At 35.7% G+C, this 18,181-nt stretch overlaps 1 protein-coding gene across 13 annotated transcripts in view; it reads left to right on the top strand.

Annotated features, from left to right (window-relative positions):
* Positions 1–17,973, top strand: part of LOC105338106 (membrane-associated guanylate kinase, WW and PDZ domain-containing protein 1) — a 31,107-nt gene extending 13,134 nt beyond the window's left edge. For 4 of the 13 annotated variants that reach the window (XM_066081102.1, XM_011443086.4, XM_066081110.1 and 1 more), the window contains 17 exons: positions 159–220; positions 1,415–1,522; positions 2,077–2,115; positions 2,495–2,680; positions 3,340–3,978; positions 5,141–5,178; positions 5,321–5,432; positions 6,867–7,822; positions 8,171–8,360; positions 8,612–8,749; positions 9,346–9,393; positions 11,003–11,170; positions 13,588–13,622; positions 13,879–13,943; positions 14,598–14,820; positions 15,204–15,342; positions 15,573–17,973. In XM_066081102.1, coding sequence (XP_065937174.1) covers positions 159–220; positions 1,415–1,522; positions 2,077–2,115; positions 2,495–2,680; positions 3,340–3,978; positions 5,141–5,178; positions 5,321–5,432; positions 6,867–7,822; positions 8,171–8,360; positions 8,612–8,749; positions 9,346–9,393; positions 11,003–11,170; positions 13,588–13,622; positions 13,879–13,943; positions 14,598–14,820; positions 15,204–15,342; positions 15,573–15,730 — 3,304 coding nt within the window. In that variant the 3' untranslated portion in view covers positions 15,731–17,973. The remainder of the gene's footprint in view (positions 1–158; positions 221–1,414; positions 1,523–2,076; positions 2,116–2,494; positions 2,681–3,339; positions 3,979–5,140; positions 5,179–5,320; positions 5,433–6,866; positions 7,823–8,170; positions 8,361–8,611; positions 8,750–9,345; positions 9,394–11,002; positions 11,171–13,587; positions 13,623–13,878; positions 13,944–14,597; positions 14,821–15,203; positions 15,343–15,572) is intronic. The other 9 variants (XM_066081105.1, XM_066081112.1, XM_066081103.1 and 6 more) reach the window with 8 other exon arrangements.
* Positions 17,974–18,181: the final 208 nt, after the last annotated feature.

Below are 18,181 nucleotides of genomic sequence, written 5' to 3'. Positions count from 1 at the left end.
AGATGCTGGTGAAGCACTGTGTATGTGTGCACGGCTGATGGCGAATTAACTGCAGCACTTCATCAAAAACATTGCGGGTTGATTTCTCTGGCAGTTCACTACACACATTTGTGTTTTTCGGTCTCACACGAAAATAATTTCTATCTTTTATTTTGCAGCCATGTGAACAGACGGACTCAATATGAGAATCCAGTGGCGCAGGCCAAAAGACAAAATCAGGGTAAGTGAAACAAAAGACATTATTAGATAAATAACTCAGAGATTTTAAGTGCGATGAGGGATGCTGTGCAGGCCAGAGAAAAACATCTGTGTAAATTAAAAAGAAAAGGAAATACAAAGCTTGGGTTTTTTTAGGGGGTGGGGGGGTTAGGTAAAGGAAGATGAAGATAATATGATTTAAAGACAAAATCAGTACTAGTCAACAACAGTATTTGTGTAAGTTACAACCTTTGGGTAATGTAGTGTGCAAACTTTGTATTGCAAGCCAAAAGACAATCATTGCATAAGTAAACAAAGGTGATTTTGGAGGAGTGCAAGATGTTGTGGGGGAACCTTGTGACACAAGGGTGCAACCAATCAAGAAGTGAGGTGTATGCCAGTAATCTTGTGGCAGGAGGACATAGGTTGAGATGTACAGGAGAGGACAGAGCCAGGATTCTGAGTTCTGTAGATACTTGTAGAGGGAGTTCCTCACTCAGACAAGACATCACTGACACCAGCTAAACATTACCCTCAGTCTCTGCATAGTTCATCTCAGGTTGTAGATAGCTAGATTCTTAACAAAAACAACGTTTAACATGAAGGCTAGCAAAACATGTGGAGGCTTTGAGTCCTCTGAACGATCACTTACCTACATGGTAGATAGTTAATTAGCAGGTAATATATATCAAGGGATTATATCAAATTTCTACAAACACAGGATTAACATGTAGTTTAGGTAGGAGTCTGAGTAATGCAGACTTGGAGGAAGGTTTCTTTGATACACAGGAAACTGTTTGGCTTGGAAAGCACCACACAGATGCAAAAATAAACAAAAAAACTAATTAATTTAATATTTAATTTACTATGTTGAATTAAAGGTTTAAAAATCAATTATAGACAAATCAGTGAGTTTCTATTAGGAAGCTTGGCCTTAATGTGAACTACTTGAATGAAATATTTTGTTAGACGAAAGAGAAACAACAGGGTTTCCGTTATCTTCATTTTTATTTTTTTTTGGATTTGTTTCAAAAATGTTTGAAGCAAGTGAGATGTAATACGCAACTGTTGTGGGCTTGGTCATTGAAAAGATATTTAAAGAGCGAGTATTGATGAGCCTTCGGAGTGATTTATGAATGAACTTTTTCTGTAGAGTTGCTGATGCTTAGTAAAGGTGAACCATTGTTTTAAATAATGGCTGATTAATTATTTACAGGCACGGATGTAAACAGCACACTACCTCGAACCAAACGGAGTCAAGATTCCGGCAACACGACCAAGCGGTCCATCAGTGATAACAACATGAACGGGCGAGCCCCGCCTGGTAATGTATCCCAGAAAGCCCTGGGTTTCCTGCTGTGGTTATAACAAGAGCTTTAATCATTTCATGATATGCAATAGAAAAAATGCTTGAATTGAACTGCAATAGCTTATTCCTATTTTAAAAAAAACACATTGAAAAGATAAATATATATTCAACATTAAAATGGAGGTCGTTTTTCCACAGATACAGAAAACTTTGAAATAAATTGTCAAAATTGAATCTGTGATACAAGATTTCTTGGAAAAAAATGCATGTTTACACATATAGAATTTAATATTACCATGGATTGACAAACTATCAGTCATCATCATTATCATTAGCTGCAATGTAACAAGAAATTAAGGTCTGAAAATGATGAAACCTTCCATGGATAGAGTACTGGTAGTTAAACTAAGTGTTGCCTTGTACGTACAATGTAATTGCTGCATTTGAGCAGTGTCTGTATTTGTTGTGTTCTGTGTCCTTGGTCAATCTCTGACTGTTGTGTTGTGCATGGTGACCCCTGGTTGTACTAGTGTGAACTAGTGTGTAATTTGGCATGTGTTTGTTTGCAGAGTACCACCAGCTGGGCAGGGTCAACAGAAAACAAAGAGGTTGGATTTGTTTACTAACTTTCCACACTTCACTCTTAAGCTTTTTTTTTTCTTTCTTTTTTTATCTGATAGGAATTCAGGCACTATTTTCCCAGCCATTAAAGTTCAGAAGTAAATTGTTTCTAATGAGTGAAGTGTAGTAGAGTATAGAGAGAATTAGTCATGTCAGAAAATGTGTGCATGTCATTGGAATCCCTTTGACAGTTATATAATGCATTTAATAGTTTTTCTGCTAGAAGCTTATTAAAAAAAAAACTTCATGTAAACCAGCATGTGTTATTGCAAACTGCTTATTAAATGGAATAACATCTCTTTGGAAAAAAGTTAATACCATCGGTTTTTGTTAAAAATGAAATTTAAAAATATTTGAATTTTTCAGAGAGGCGTGTGTTTACCAAGAACCCCGATGAGTTAAAAGGGGAGATAATTACAACAACCTTAGTTAAGAGTACTCGGGGCTTCGGTTTTACAATCATTGGGGGAGATCACACAGACGAGGAATTCTTACAAATCAAGAAAGTGGTAGAAAACGGACCAGCACATATAGATGGAACCTTACAGACAGGCAAGTACTGAAAGACTGATATCCTAAACCCCCAACAGTGTCTAATGTAAATGTACCTCTGTGCTATTGGGGTTTTTCCTACAACCATTTTTTTTGGATTGTAAGGAAAAGTTGCTATACAAGTGTATCCCTTGCCTTAATACAGTTACTTGATTAGAAACAGAGAGGTGTTCTCTTAGATATTGATTGTAGAAGAGCTTGCTAGTTACCTTGAATAACTACAGTGGGCTAATTGGCTCTCTCTTGCTGCAATAGGATGCCCCTCAAAGCATTGAAGCATGTGTGTAATTGTAAACAGTCCTTGGGTTATGTAATCCGGGGCAGGTGTCTGTTGATGCTCTACTTTCTGTTTTATAAACAGCTGAGTGAAGTGGTTTGTTATTTTGTAGAAGGTCAAACTGAAAGACTCCAGTATATTTGATATTTCATTGATACAGAAATCCTTTACAGACCCTAACTTTTAGTTTTACAACTTTTCACTATTAACACAAAGTTGAGAATTTTGAGAAAGTTGATCTTAGAATACATGTATCAAATTGATTTTTTTGGCTTTTTTAGCTCCCTGGATTTGCAGCTGCTTTACTTGTGACTATGTTGGTCATTGTGTTTACATAGAAATGTTAAAAACATCTGGTTCACAATGTTGTTTGTTTTTACAGGAGATGTGCTGGTCAATGTGTGTGATCGGTGTGTACTGGGATATTCCCATCAAGACATAGTCAATCTGTTTCAAACAATACCCCCAAACCAGAGTGTCACGTTAACTGTGTGTCGAGGTTACCCTTTGCCCTTTGACCCAGACGACCCTAACACAGAGATCATAGTGACTGTGGCCGTGACCTTACCTAACGATTCAAACGTCACTCAGCAGCCCCCGAGTTACTCCTATTTTCAAGAGACTCGTGGTGTGACCGACCAGCATAATACGTCAGCAAAAAGCATGAAATCTCTGCCGGATTTAACGCGGTCCACTAACATTCAGCTGAGTCCGAGTTCTTCCAATCAACCCAACGGAACCGGGGAAGCACCGGACGTGCTGGGAATCCAGAAACCGGAGATACTTACGATTAACATTGTGAGGGGGGAGATGGGCTTCGGGTTCACTATAGCGGACAGTGTGTACGGTCAGAAAGTGAAACAGATTCTGGACAAGCCTCGGTGTAAGAACCTTCAGGAGGGCGACATCTTACAGAGGATTAACGACACCAATGTACAGGAGATGGCTCACTCCAATATCGTACAGGTCCTGAAGGAGTGCCCCAAAAACGTGGAGTCTCGCATCATCGTACAGAGGGGAGGTAAGCACCAATTGTTGTCAGAATATCTTGTGTTTATCCCATATTGAAATCTCTTATGTAGAGGAATCAACCATGTTCCTTTAGCTTTTGTTCGCTTTAACAAGGAGAAGCAAGAAGAATTAAGATTGTATATTAAATTGTGTTGTATTCCATTTTTTAGCAAAGGCTTCAAAAAAATATTGAAAAATCTTGTAGAAACATATAAAGCAAATACACTTTACTATCCTAAAATGTCCATTTTAAGTGAGCACTGCATTTATTGGCATTTCAGTTAAAGTCTTTGTGCAAAAGATTGTTTTTTTTAAAGCTTACAAAAAAATTACAACTGTTATTTTAAAATCTGAAGCCTTCTATTCCTCTTTTATTTCAGTCTATCGAATAGGTAATCATTGGTAGCTTGTAAGATGAACAAACTTTAGAATGCTGGCTAGTCGACATTTACACAATGTATCTGAGTAAAATCCTCATTTCATTAGTTAAAAATTAAAAATAAAATCTATAGATGCAATATTACAAAGTAGAACAAATGTGAGACAGTAGAATTTGCTAGTTTATCCTTGTATCATATATTTATATTGATTACTCTGCACAACACCCCATAATGTTCTGAAATTGGTCTCTAATTTTGCAAATTCCCAATTGGAAAAATGTATTATTGGTGTCCTGTTCATTTCATTATTCTCCTGCACTCCTACTGAATCAAACAAATTGACAGACACTCTTAAGCTGGGGATGGGATTCTATTTATTATTCTCTTCACATGACAGACCACTGCTACTTGTACACTGTGTATCAGCACTAGACATATTGTTTGAACTTTGAAATCAATGATATTTGTATCCTAACATAGGTTTAGTTTTAATTACCGGTAAGCTCTATAATATTAAGGTTGATTTGATAGAAGAGCACACATTTGGTAATTGTTTTTAAGCTTTATTACTACTGCTGGTTTAATGTTCTTTGGATACCGGTATTGGGCCGAAACATATCTTAAGGTCAAATGAGAAATCAATCGCTTATCAAAAGTAATCGAGCGTTTTTGAGTTGATGAAATATCTTAATTGCCTTTTTGTCTCTGTAGCCTAATGGTTCTATGAATTTTCCAATCATTGATAAATTATTATGTGTTGATAAGAAGTCTCAAACAACTTTGATATTTTAGGACTCCCACCGAAAGTGAAGAAACCCTCCCGATCATCTGTAAGTTTATTCTCTAATGCACATGAATGACGGCATCATATTTTTATAACTTTAAGTATTTCCATAAAAATTTCATAGTTTATGTCCTCTGTGACTTTAATTGGTGTTTGTTAATGTTCCCTGTAATTGTGCGATTTTCTAGCCGCGTTCCCTGGAGGAGAGTAAAGCCAATAACAACATGTCCGACACAAGCTTCAGCAGCACTAACCAACCGCCCGGACACTACTTCTTTGACGGCCACTCCCAGAATCTAGGTCAGTCTCCCTCAATCCCGGAAGGTTAACTAACCGACCATGCTGTATTCGTATCTACTACTTGTATTTAGTTGATGTTATTCATACATCTAGAATTAATTGCTGAAAAAGTTTAAGCATAGTAAAGTGATAATTAGATTTCAGTACAGATACATCCTATATATTTGTAATTTTTCTCATTGCGTGAAAACCCCCAAAACTAAACTCATTTCTCACTTTCATTTGAATGACGTATGTGTAATTAAAACCCAATCAAGACAGAACATATAAATAAGAAATGCTAGTTTTTGCCATTTTGTTTGCATTTACTTCATTAAAATGCAGTGCACACTCATATTAATGAGGAAAGCTGATTCAGTGTTTGTTGACATTTTGTCAAAGAACTTGTCCTTCTGAAATCAATGTTCCCAATGCTTGAAGCTTTAAAAGAACAATTCTACATAGAAAGTTGAAGTGTTGCATAAAGGGTTATTATTATTTTAAAAAAATATAAATAAGTAAATATTCTTATATTATCAAATCAAACCAAATTTTATTTTTATCAAGCTATCAAATAAGAATAACCAATTATGTTAGTATTGCTTAAAGAATTTGGATTGTCTTAGAACCATTTTAACAAGAGCTTGAGTAGTTGTATCAAACAGAACAAAGTGAGTAATTGTGTCAAACAGTAATGTGACATAGGCCTGTCTATTTAATTGCTGGCCACTCAGCCATGGCTCTTTCAAATCAACAAGATCTGTCTGGCTTTTGAGTGAAGGCTACACAATCAGTGCATATATCGCTTGAAACCAGCATCATTTTCAACTTTTGTCCTAAAGAAAGTCCAAGGTATTGTTAAAATGATTCTATGTTATCTTTCTGTAGATATACATCTTTAACATGGAATTGAAACTAGAAATGTTTTTTGTGATACGATAAACTAGATATTAGACAGCATCACGGCTCTAAGATGGGATTGATGAATTTTCTCAGGATAAATGAGAAGAAATCAATCACAACACACTGTATGCTGAGAGCAGCACTGGTTAGAACAAAAAGCTATTTTGACGAGTTTTTCCGACTTCTTGATTCAGCTCTTTCAAAATTCCAATCAATATTGTAGATTTGAAATTGAAAAAGTCTTTTTCATCTTCACAAATGTTAGTGAAATACATTCCTCTGTTTCCATGGAGTTGAGGTTTTAATAACAGAAAGAGTTTGCTAGCATTCCCTTAGATTATTATGTAACGAGTTTTTGATTCGAAGAGCAAAAGGACAGGAGGTTTGTTCATTTTAGAGTGAAATTTTAAAGTATGGAATTATATTTCTCTAAACTAGCATTTCAGGATAGGTTGACAAGTGTGTGTATTTTTACAAAAATTGTACAATGTGTTTTATTTGTAGAGAGCCGATAGTCACACTGTATCTAATGTATTTTGTGTTATTTATCAGATAACCGGGATGCAGTCGATGGAATGGAGCCCCCCACTCGACCTAAAACACCTACAGAATCTCGACCCAAAACCCCAACGTATCTCGAAAATCGTCCCAAAACCCCAACAAGGAATGCAGGAATGTTTGTGAACGACCAGCGAGGGAAACCTCCAATAGCTCGCCCACCCCCAAGAAATGACGATTACAATAAAAATACTAATAACCAGGATTTAAACATCAGTCATGGTTCATCAGAGTTTTACTTACCGCCGGGAAATAACGACGCGTCATCACGGTCAAGGTTCGACCCGAGATCTGAGCACAGACCTTATGGAAGATTTCACGACTCAGGGAATAGTCGCAGTAACCATCACGACAGAGACAGGGAGACTGCTAAGCCAGGCATGTTCAGGAGTCGAACCCCCGGCCCTGAAATGATCAGCCGAGGCTCAGAGTACAGAAATGAGTTTCAGAGACCTAAAACCCCAACTGCTCACGATATGAGAAGCAAGACTCCCTTACCAGGGCATAGTTACGGTTACTCAAACGCAAACCATGATTTTGGTGGCGGACATTATCAAAATGTTATGAATGGACGTATGGGATATGGAAACAATCAAAGGTCGTGGGGGCAGAACCCTAATTTACCCACATCCCCTCCCCCTCTACGGCGAGGGGATACAGTGAATAGAAACAATGTGAACAATTTCTCTCAGTGGAACAGTGGGCCTCCTCCCAGACAGAGCACCTCCTTTGAGGATGTGACCCCCTCCCCCAGTAACATCACCCAGGTCCCCAAACGCTTCCCCATGCAGTCTCAACCATCCTTCGGAAGCACTGGACAATCTCGGTTTGGAGCCAGGTTTCCTGAGACGGACGACCCGATACGAAGCATGGAGTTCACCATCACGTTACAAAAACAGGAGACAGGGTTTGGTTTCCGGATTATTGGAGGCACAGAGGAGGGCTCTCAGGTAAACATGTTTGCATGAACTTGTAGTTGACAGTGTTACAGTGCACTGCATATTGATGATTCATCAGTATGCTGTTTTAGGCATTTAGAAAATATGGCGCCATTGCACATTATTACATTGTAGGCTGAGACAGATTGTTTCAATTGTATGTGAATCATTATCCAAGTTGGCTATAAGAGACATTTCAGATAAATCATTAATCAAAAGCATTGAACTAGTGAAGTACTTTTGCTTTTTTTCCACTTCGAAATACAAGGGATGTGTACACTAAAATTTACTGTTACTCACAAGCAATGTAATTGATTTTGAATTCGGTTTAGTTTATAAAATTTCTGTCCAATCTTCTAGGTGTCTGTTGGTCATATTGTACCAAATGGATCAGCGGATTTGGACGGCCGTTTACGTACGGGTGATGAGATAACACACGTGGATGGACAAAACGTCATCAACTCCTCACATCATCGCGTGGTGACCCTGATGACGCTGGCTGGACAGAGGGGTCATGTGACCCTCGGTGTACGAAGGCGTGTGTTGGGAGGTAATCAGAACTGTTTCCATTTGATAGGATTCAAATTTTGTAAGAGTAATTTTAAGGACACAAACTTTAAAATGATGAAGAGATTTTTGTCCTGTCTTCAAATTTTTTCAGTCATAATTTATATTTTATTTTATGGTTATATTCTGGCAACATTTGATCTATTGTTTGATTCTGTCTATTATTGGTAACAAACATTTTGTTCTATTTTGGGATTGGTTTTAGTAGTGATATCCATTTCATTCTATTATTAGATTCTGGCTATCTATCCTTAGGACAATCAGAAATGTATCCATACGACGTCCTGGTTACCCGGCGGGAGACGGAGGGCTTCGGATTCGTCATCATTTCCTCCATATCCAAAATGGGATCCGTGATAGGTGAGTCCATAGGTACGTACAGCCGGCTTATCAGTGTCTGCTAATTAATGCTAACAGAGCTACTGGGTTATCCCTTTTGAGGCCCTCAGCTTTTGTAAGAATTACAATGGATTACATAGAAACTTATCATAAAATAGGGGTGCTTTATGGGGATTGTGTATTGAATTCTTTACTTCCATATCATATATCATTCTGTTACATTCTGTAACTGAACAGCATCTAAATGAGAAGATTTTATATGAGTCTCTACTTGAAGTGTGCTTTTAGTTTTACGTTTGAAGATATAAAAAGGAAATTTAAAATGAACTATACATATACAACATCACAAATATTATCAATTCTGCAACTTTCTTTTTCCTCCACTATGAGTAACTTAAATTACTTTGAAACTTTACTTTTCAATCTTTTGAAAATTATAATGTATTGATTTGTATATAAAACCTGTTGAACTAACATGCAAAATTAATTCATAACACACGGGAGGTAAAAGATTGTACTAGGGTACTTATGCTATGCATCAAGTGAGAGTGAACTCAATAGGATAAGTAGGGGGAGGTGAGGTATAGAACTGGTTCTAGAAAACAATGACATGATGTTGGTTCTTGCAGACCGAGTCAGTGACTGGCTAGATAGGAAATCTCTGTATCCATGGATCGGTGAGACATCCCCATGTTTTGCTTGGATATTATTACCCAGAATGCTATACTCCTTCCTGTCTGTCCTGCCTTGCACCTCTGTCTATGTTCACCGTCAGTGAGAATGGTTATAGTGGTTATGTTGACTGTCGCTGCTGCTGTGTTTATAACTGTATGAGAAATTTAATTGTGTGTTTTCTAGCTGGTAGAGACAGGGAGGGATATAAGTGTGATGTTTTCCCTGTATGAGAAACTGGCGGATTTTGTTATTATAGGAGTACTAGCAGTGGCATGACAGGCATTAATGAACATATAAAGATACCATTTATCACCAGACATAGTATCAGACAAATCATATTCTAGCAACAGAGAAATTAACACTGGTGTTTGTACTGTAATTTCTGTACAGTTGTTAACCTGACTGTATAGAGCTGGTCAGGAATGATGTAGCAATAGACAGTAGGGATGTATCCATAGGGTGAAAACATGCATGGCGGCGTGGGGAGGGTCTTACTGGCGGTCGCTATTGTCTTAAGTTAGATGCTTGTGAAGTGGTAATTGATCTGTGTCTTGTGCAGACTGTAGCTATGGTAGGACTCTAGATATGGCATGTTAGTGACAGCCAATTGGTTGCAGTTCTAGAAAATGCATTTTCATTTCATAGTATTTGTTTTTGTTCAGTAAATTTAGAATAATGCCTGAAAATACTGACACAGGTTTTCTTTTTATTGCTACCTAACAAGTTATGATTTCCCCAAAGACTCATTTAAGGTTTACTACATGTAGTTACATGGAGAGGACAATCTGAACTTCTATGGTGGATTTTCCTGTTTTGCACAACAAATAATCAGATTCGACCCCCCCCACCCCTCCACCTTCCTCCATCTGTCACATTTCTCCATCAGTCCTCATTACTCCTAGAGCTACTTACCACATACATACATGTACATACCCCGTCCATCCTCCATGCTTTTGAATCACAATCAAAATCCAACAGCGAGTCAAACTGAATTTTTTGCATTTTGTGTACTGTGGTTTCATCAATATTCGTTGAATACCAATTTTCGTGGATTTCATTGTTAAGTTGATCCTCGAAATTAAATGTTCATTGAAGTGCAATTTCTATTAAGATTTTGTGTTGATTGGGTCATTGGCATCGAATTTACGTATCCTTGAAACTGTGATTTTCGCTTTATCCATGAAAATTGATATCTTTGAATATTAATGAAACCACAGTATGTGTGTCAATATGTGACTGTTTCATTCATTTGATGTTGAGAGGTCTGATTGTTAGTGCAGTTTTTTTGGGTTTTTTTAATAGGGTTTCCCTTGCCAATTTTTTGTGTTGAGCATTTGAAGTTTGATATGAACTGTGTCATCATTCTGTGCATTATGCAATGTTTGGAATTAAACTGTAGAAATCGAGGCTGTCTGTAGCACATGACTGCACATTTATAATTAGAATTTGTGATGTTAGAGCATCATTCATTGCAGTGAATGTACTGCTTACTTTTTTAAATCACTTGCAAGAGAAGATAACTAGGTGAACCGTTGATTGATTATTAGAAGAATAAATTTCTAACCTTATCCAGGATTTCCTCCTAGTTAAATGTGCAATACTGTTTTGCAGGTAAAATCATAGAGAACAGTCCAGCTGAGAGGTGTGGACGTCTTCATGTGGGGGACAGGATCCTGGCCGTCAATGGGGTGGATATCTCCCACATGCACCACGAGGACATCGTCAACCTCATCAAGGACACGGGATACTCAGTCACCCTGACTGTGGGGCCCCCCATAGGTAAAGCTAGCGCCATTATGAGGCCTCCTATGGGACTTTCATTTAGACCTACTGTAGAAAATTTCAAAATGTATGTGGGTCATTATCAAAATATGCAGACTTTTAAAATATGTAAAACATGAGAAAATTATTGATGAAAAAATTACTTTGATTGCAAAAAACACATTTAACAAACAATGAAGTATAACATCTAAAAATTTGCAAACATTGGAATCTACCATTTGGTTGATAATTAGACTGAAATTAAATGAACTGTGAAAATTTTGTCAGTGGTGTAACAGGCATATAGTATAGGAAAAAATTCTTAGATAAAATAAAATAATTCTTTTAAAATGATGGACATAAAGTCTATATCAACAAACTTCATTTAAAGTTATTAGAATTAGATAACAGAAAATATTTGACACATTTACATAGTGACCAACATAACATTTGAGACAAAGTCTTGATGTTACTCAACAAATTTTTAATTTGAGCATTAAAAAGAACACAACTGGATTTTTCTTTTAATGGAGCATAAAAAAGACATTATTGTAAATGCACTGGTGTTTTCAAATATACATGAATCATTGTCAGTTAATTTTTTTTGGAGAAAAATGTGCACGTTACACCACTGATTATTATGTTTTACCACTGACTAAAAGTTACACCACTGACCTAGCGATAATGAATAAGAGATAAGCGTGTTAAATTTTGTAAAATAAACTAATTTCTATTTTTGATTGCATTTAAAACATGATAAATTTGATCTTAAATAAAAGTTTTCGTGCCTTCTTCTTTCATAATCTGAAGATAGACACACTGTTACACCACTTATAATTAGTGTTACACCACTGACACAAAAATGGCATGTAGATGTTTTTTTACATGAATTCACTCATTCTTTGATGTTATATTTTTTACTATTGGCATCCACACATTTATCCACCTTGTACCGAGTTCGAACTTTCTTCGGCTCATCAATCTCACAAACAACATCGTCAATACTATACCAGCTCATATCAATCATACACTTTGGATAATAAAATTGAAATTTCTCCAATTTTCTCCAAAATCTATGCATACAATGCATATACACTTCCTCTTTGTCTATATATGTTTTTTGAAGCTCAGCTAGCATTTGTTACCTTTAAGTATTTGAAAGATTTTAGTATTAATAACATAATAGGGAATGTGAAATGTCAGTGGAATAACATATATTATTGTACACTATAAGTCATTAAAAAATTTGATTTTTTAATAAAAATATGATGTGGATAATTTCATTTCTTTATTAAAATAAATTTGTTTTTACTTTTATCTTTTAATCAAGTATTTAAATGGGTAAAACATAATTAGAGCATACAAAATGTCAATGGTGTTTCAAATAATGTCAATGGTGTAACAGGTCTCATTTTCCAGATTAAGAAAACACAATTGCAATTAAATAGTCAAGCTTTCTTTATTGTGACAGTGTCTAACTTGTAAAATTGATAAATAACAATTGTTCAAAATGCTCAAAATATAAATGAAATGGAAGAAAAAGTAAAATAATTAAGTAATGTCATGTGGTGTAACAGTTTTTTCAGTGGTGTAACAACAATTTTTGGTTACACCACTGACCGTTATACCACTGATGTATCCATAGTAAATGTACCAGTATGACCCAAGAGAACAGATACTACACTAAGCTACATAGCCTATGTTATAATGTGATAAACATTCATCATTTATGTGAAAAACTTTTTTGTTCTTTCATAATAGAAAACCTTAAATAGCACGTTATCCCACTGACACAGTTTACATTGTATTTTTCGGAGCATACTAACATTTTCTGCCATATTTTCTATCACAATGATGTCATCACTGATACATTTATCTTTTTAGTAGCAGGGAATGATGTCACTATGATCTGGGGGATTCCAACTGTAGTACAATATTATTTACTTGATGTATTTTAAGATATTTTTATATAATTTGCCTTGTAACACCAATGACAAAATTTTTTTGTACAAGCATATATCTCATCAAATTCATTGTTTTTAAAAGAGAACTTGTTAAGGAGCATAGCAGAAATTAAAATATGAATGTTGTTTTGAAAATTAACGGCGATTTTTGGAATAAAACATCAATATTATTGAAGATATTGTAGGTTAAAGACGTTGGAAACATTTAATGACAACATAAATTCACTGAAATCTCATAACAAATAATATTTTTTTTATACTTTAAGCAGTAAAATTGTCGATTTATTTGTTCAACAATATGGGTTTAAGTTTCTAAAATCCAATGGTACTGTATATATTCCCCAGAACATTATTTTTTCCTCTTTAAATTGACACTGACGCAAAAGGCTGCATATTTTGATAATGACCCATGTATAAGTGGTAGCAATAGTTGAGGTTTATAAATATTGTTATCCCTGTCTCTTTTTACAGATGACACTGCCAGTAATTCATCAAACTCCCAAAAGGTAAACTATTTACTCATTGATAAATACACTGTATATGTAATGTAATATTCCAGTGTATGCAGGTTTTCACTATTTTAAATGTAAAAATATTTCATTTAAGTATACTGTGAAAATGTATCAAACAGCAGGCAGAAATAGCCTGTTTTACTTCTCTTCAATAACAAGTGTACAGTTCTCTCTATCGCTAATAGATCAGTGTATTGTATTGTAATTATCTAGTAAAGACAGGTTTTTACCATCACATCTTACATTTCAGAGCCCTCAGGGATCCATGGTCAATGCTATGGCATATCCAGCTGTTCCGGACAGTGAACTCAGAAGGTAGGCAATTTGATAGGCCGAAGGATTGAGATGATTTGTTACAAGTGAAAATGATAATAAATATCAATAAGAAAAGACCCTTGTGATGTGCAATATTGATCAGTGATTATTAGTCCCCTATCGTTTTTCACCGGAGGGAACTATAGCTTTCCTCTGCGTCCGTCAGTCCAAATGTCCGTCCGTCCGTCTGTCTGTCCCACTTCAGTTTTCCACACTTTTTTTCTTTGCGTTTGAGGAATAATATGAAATTTGCTGAACGGCTTCAAAATTTCAAACTACAGATCAAGTTTTCACTTTTGTAGCGTCTGGTTGACATATTTTCGAGAAAATTAATTTTTTATATTCTAATTTTTTAATGTTCGGGTTCGATATTCTGCATAACAGTGCATTGTTTTCACAATTTCTACAAACAGGTAGGGAACGTGTATTACTTATGCAATACTCTCAAAATGCTTGTTTTCTGAATGATTATTTTTTATATGAACTGTGCACTAAATGTAAAAGAAAGCTACAATAATATACTGGTAACTAGTAAATTTTGACCATTTTGTATTTTACGCTGAAAAATTACTCAAATACAAAATGCTAAAAATTCTCTGCACTCATTTAAGTCAGGGAGGTAAACACAAGGCTGATGTTGACTATTGCTTACAGGTTCCCTCCCCCTCCCTCCCCGGCAGACAGGGGCTACAAGGACACCAACAAACTCCACCTGATGTCCCGGCCCCAGGAGGAGGGTGACTACTATGTTGAACTACCCCGGGGATCTCGGGGGTTTGGATTCTCCATCCGCGGGGGGCAGGAGTTTAACTGCATGCCGCTGTTTGTGCTCAGGATCGCAGAGGGAGGATCAGCAGACTTAGATGGGAGACTCAGGGTCAGTACGAATATATAAATATGACCAGGGGTCAGTATAAATCTATAAATGGAACCAAGGGTCAGTACGAATATATAAATGTGACCAGGGGTCATAGTGAATGCATGTAAGTAAATGTGATCAGGGGCCAGAATGAATATATAAATGTGACCAATGGTCAGTACAAATTGTTTTATTATCAATATGAATTATATCAATATCATCTTGGGTCAAATTTTTTATCCGTTTGTAAACTTTTGTCAATTTATATCCGAGTCACAGAGAGGTCTTTTTCCAATGCGACCAGAAGTTAGTCCAATGTTATATCACTGTCACTGATAGTTGATACTATCTTTACTGTGTAACTATGGTACTTAGTAATATGTATACAATCTCTGTAACAGGTGGGCGACCAGATTCTGGAGATAAACGGCTACAAGACAGAGAGCATGACCCACTCGGACGCCATCGACATCATCCAGAACGGCGGCCAGACAGTGCGACTGTTGGTCAGGAGGACAGGCAAACTGCCGCCAGCATTCGGTAAATTCATTCTCATTGGCCAATTCATTGTTAACTTGTGAAATAATGTTGAAAATTTGAATGAAAAAAAATTATGAAGTTAAAATATAACAATTGCCACCTTCTAGTTTAGTTTTCCCCATAATATTTTTTAAACATACCACAAATTATAAATATACATGCATGGTTTTCATTGATTGCGGTTTGTTTTGGTGGATGAAAACTCTAATGTGTCACTCTTGCTATTGTAGACCCTAGTCCTATGGGTGGAGGATACTCCCCATCGAACAACGTACCAATGACAAACGGCCCAATAGGTCAAAGTTCACCTTATCTAGGTCGCCGCCAAATTGACACAAGGGAAACAAACTATTTTGGTTACCAAGGAAATCGGCAGTACTCTGGCTAAAGAACAAAAATGAACGAAAATGCATCAAGGTGCCAAATACCAAAGGAAGTGTAAAAAATAAAAACCAAGCCAGACGTGGTGGCTGAGAGACGGAAGAAACCGGGCCGAGCAGGGAGGGGTGTCCCATCCCCACCCCCAGGCCCCCAGGGAGGACCGCAGAGATTGTGAAGTGTGATACACATTTGATATTACTGTCATGTGATATTTTGTAAGTGGTTTCAGTGAATCTGCTGAGATGTGTAACTGTTGTAAAAGAGTGAATTTTTTGCATTTTTATAAAATTTTCGTACTTTGCCTCTTGTTACGTAAGACATGTTTACAAAGCATTTTCGATTGACATTATCTTCATTGATTAACTTGTCATTAACATCGTTAACCCAATTACATATGCTCTGTTATGCATTTTATACTACACCATTAAACATACAAGCTAAATAGCCATCTGTTGGTTCAGTTTACAGTCTGTAAAGGCTGCCTATCAATTTAACTTTTTTTCACTGCAACTTTGAATCAATAATTTCCTGTCAGTTTTTCAGCCAGGCATGAAGAAGTAAAGTATCAAACATATTTTGAAATGTGGTGTGAGTAATAGTCATTTTTAGGGGCATATTGAAAGCAATAGTACCTGTACCTAGTGCTCGTCAGTTTATTGTAAATGTGTGATGCAATGGAAGTAATTTGTAAAAGCTGTTTATTAACATGTTTTTTTAATTTACCTACTACATGTATAATGTTGTCAAATCTGCTTGAAGTCTAATGCTTCTTGATGAAGGTTGTAATCAATATTTAAATGATAAACAAATACATATACATGTACATTTTTAAAGGTTTGTTTGATTACAAAACTAATTATTACTAATTGGGGCCAGTCGTAATAAGTTGACACTGAATTATGTAATCTGTGATCTCTGTTTTTTATTTATGTTCAGCAACCCTTTATAGACAAAACATATCAACAGGACGACAGTCCTAAAGCTTTCACAATTGTTAGATAAAAATATGTCTATTTAAAGTTGAATGTTTGAAATGTTGAAAAACATGTACTTGTATGCAAAATGTTTGAAGTCTTACAACTTATTTTCTTTAATGCTGTGTTATAAAATATGCATACTTAAATAATCAGCATGCCTCTATATTGTAAAGTGAATTTCCTTGTCTGTTATTTTGATGGCTTCAGTTTATTTTTTGTAGCTGGGTTTGTTTTACTGTTCTTAGAACACTTCTTTCTTTATTTTTCTGCTGATTTGACAGGTTTTCTTTGACTCGGTATGGTGTTGTGAAAGCCTTCTAAAGGACATCTCTATTTTTATTGTTATCTGTAAAAGTATGTCCCCAGTGAAATGGCAGATAGTGCTGCAGTGAACTCTATACCTATTTATGTACTACCTTATACAATATATATATTTGTAACAACAAATCAGAAAAAGTCCAATAGGTGCTGTAACACCTGTCCTATATTTTAATGGGCTGTTTAATCAGAGTCTGGTAGAGAGATGGTTTAATTTTTCTTGTAAATATCTTATACAATGCATAGACATATTGATTTTCAAAGTGTATCTTAATGTAAAACCCACAAGTTTCTTTATTTGATTTGAATTTCTTGCATGAAAGATTAATTTCTGTATTTGATTGTAGAGAGTGACCTGTATCAGTGATCAGAAGGCATTTACATATTAATTAACTTAATGGTTGTATTAATTACTCCTATACACAAGTTGTGACTGATGATATATACACATAGAGGAAGTTTATACACTATTTACGCCCTATATCTTCATATACTTTATACTTCTCTAGGTTGTTATTGTTTAAGGAATATATAATTTTAAAGTTGACGTTAATATTGGGTAGCAATTTCACGTTAGATGAAACAATTGTACTAGGGTGGGCATATTTACTGTTTTACGTCCCTACCCATCAAATTATCAGCATTCTTGTTTAATAGTTTCATATTCTTTGTTCATGTTTATGGCATTTAAACTTTTGATGTAATTTTGACATTACTATTTATTCTGTGAGTTGAGTCGTATATTTCTCTTTTTTTGACCTGGTTTCACCCTCCCCCTGCATTCATTTTCTTAACTATCAGTTGTTAATGGCAGCACAGGCTTCATACCACAGTGAATATATGTGTAATATAGATAGTGAGGATGTAAATAACATAGCGTGTACAGATAACTAGGTTGTAATGTACAGAATCAATTCATGTGTACAGATCCAATAATAAAACTTGTTATAATGTGCTTTCTTGTTTCTTTCTGTATTAGTTTACAGTTCACCTGATAAAGCCATGTTTAAATCCCTTAATACATGAGTGATTTATTCTGAATTACATTCCATTATCACTGCCAAAAATTTATATGTACATGTATATACACACACAAGCACATTCAAAGGGAGATAAATCTGCTTCTCAACAGCAGCTGTTTCAATTGATACTTTATGGGAAGT

The sequence above is a fragment of the Magallana gigas genome, chromosome 4 (assembly GCF_963853765.1).
Source record: "Magallana gigas chromosome 4, xbMagGiga1.1, whole genome shotgun sequence".
NCBI lineage: Eukaryota > Metazoa > Mollusca > Bivalvia > Ostreida > Ostreidae > Magallana > Magallana gigas.
Note: the sequence above shows the minus strand (reverse complement) of the source record. Positions and strands in the feature narration are given on the sequence as shown.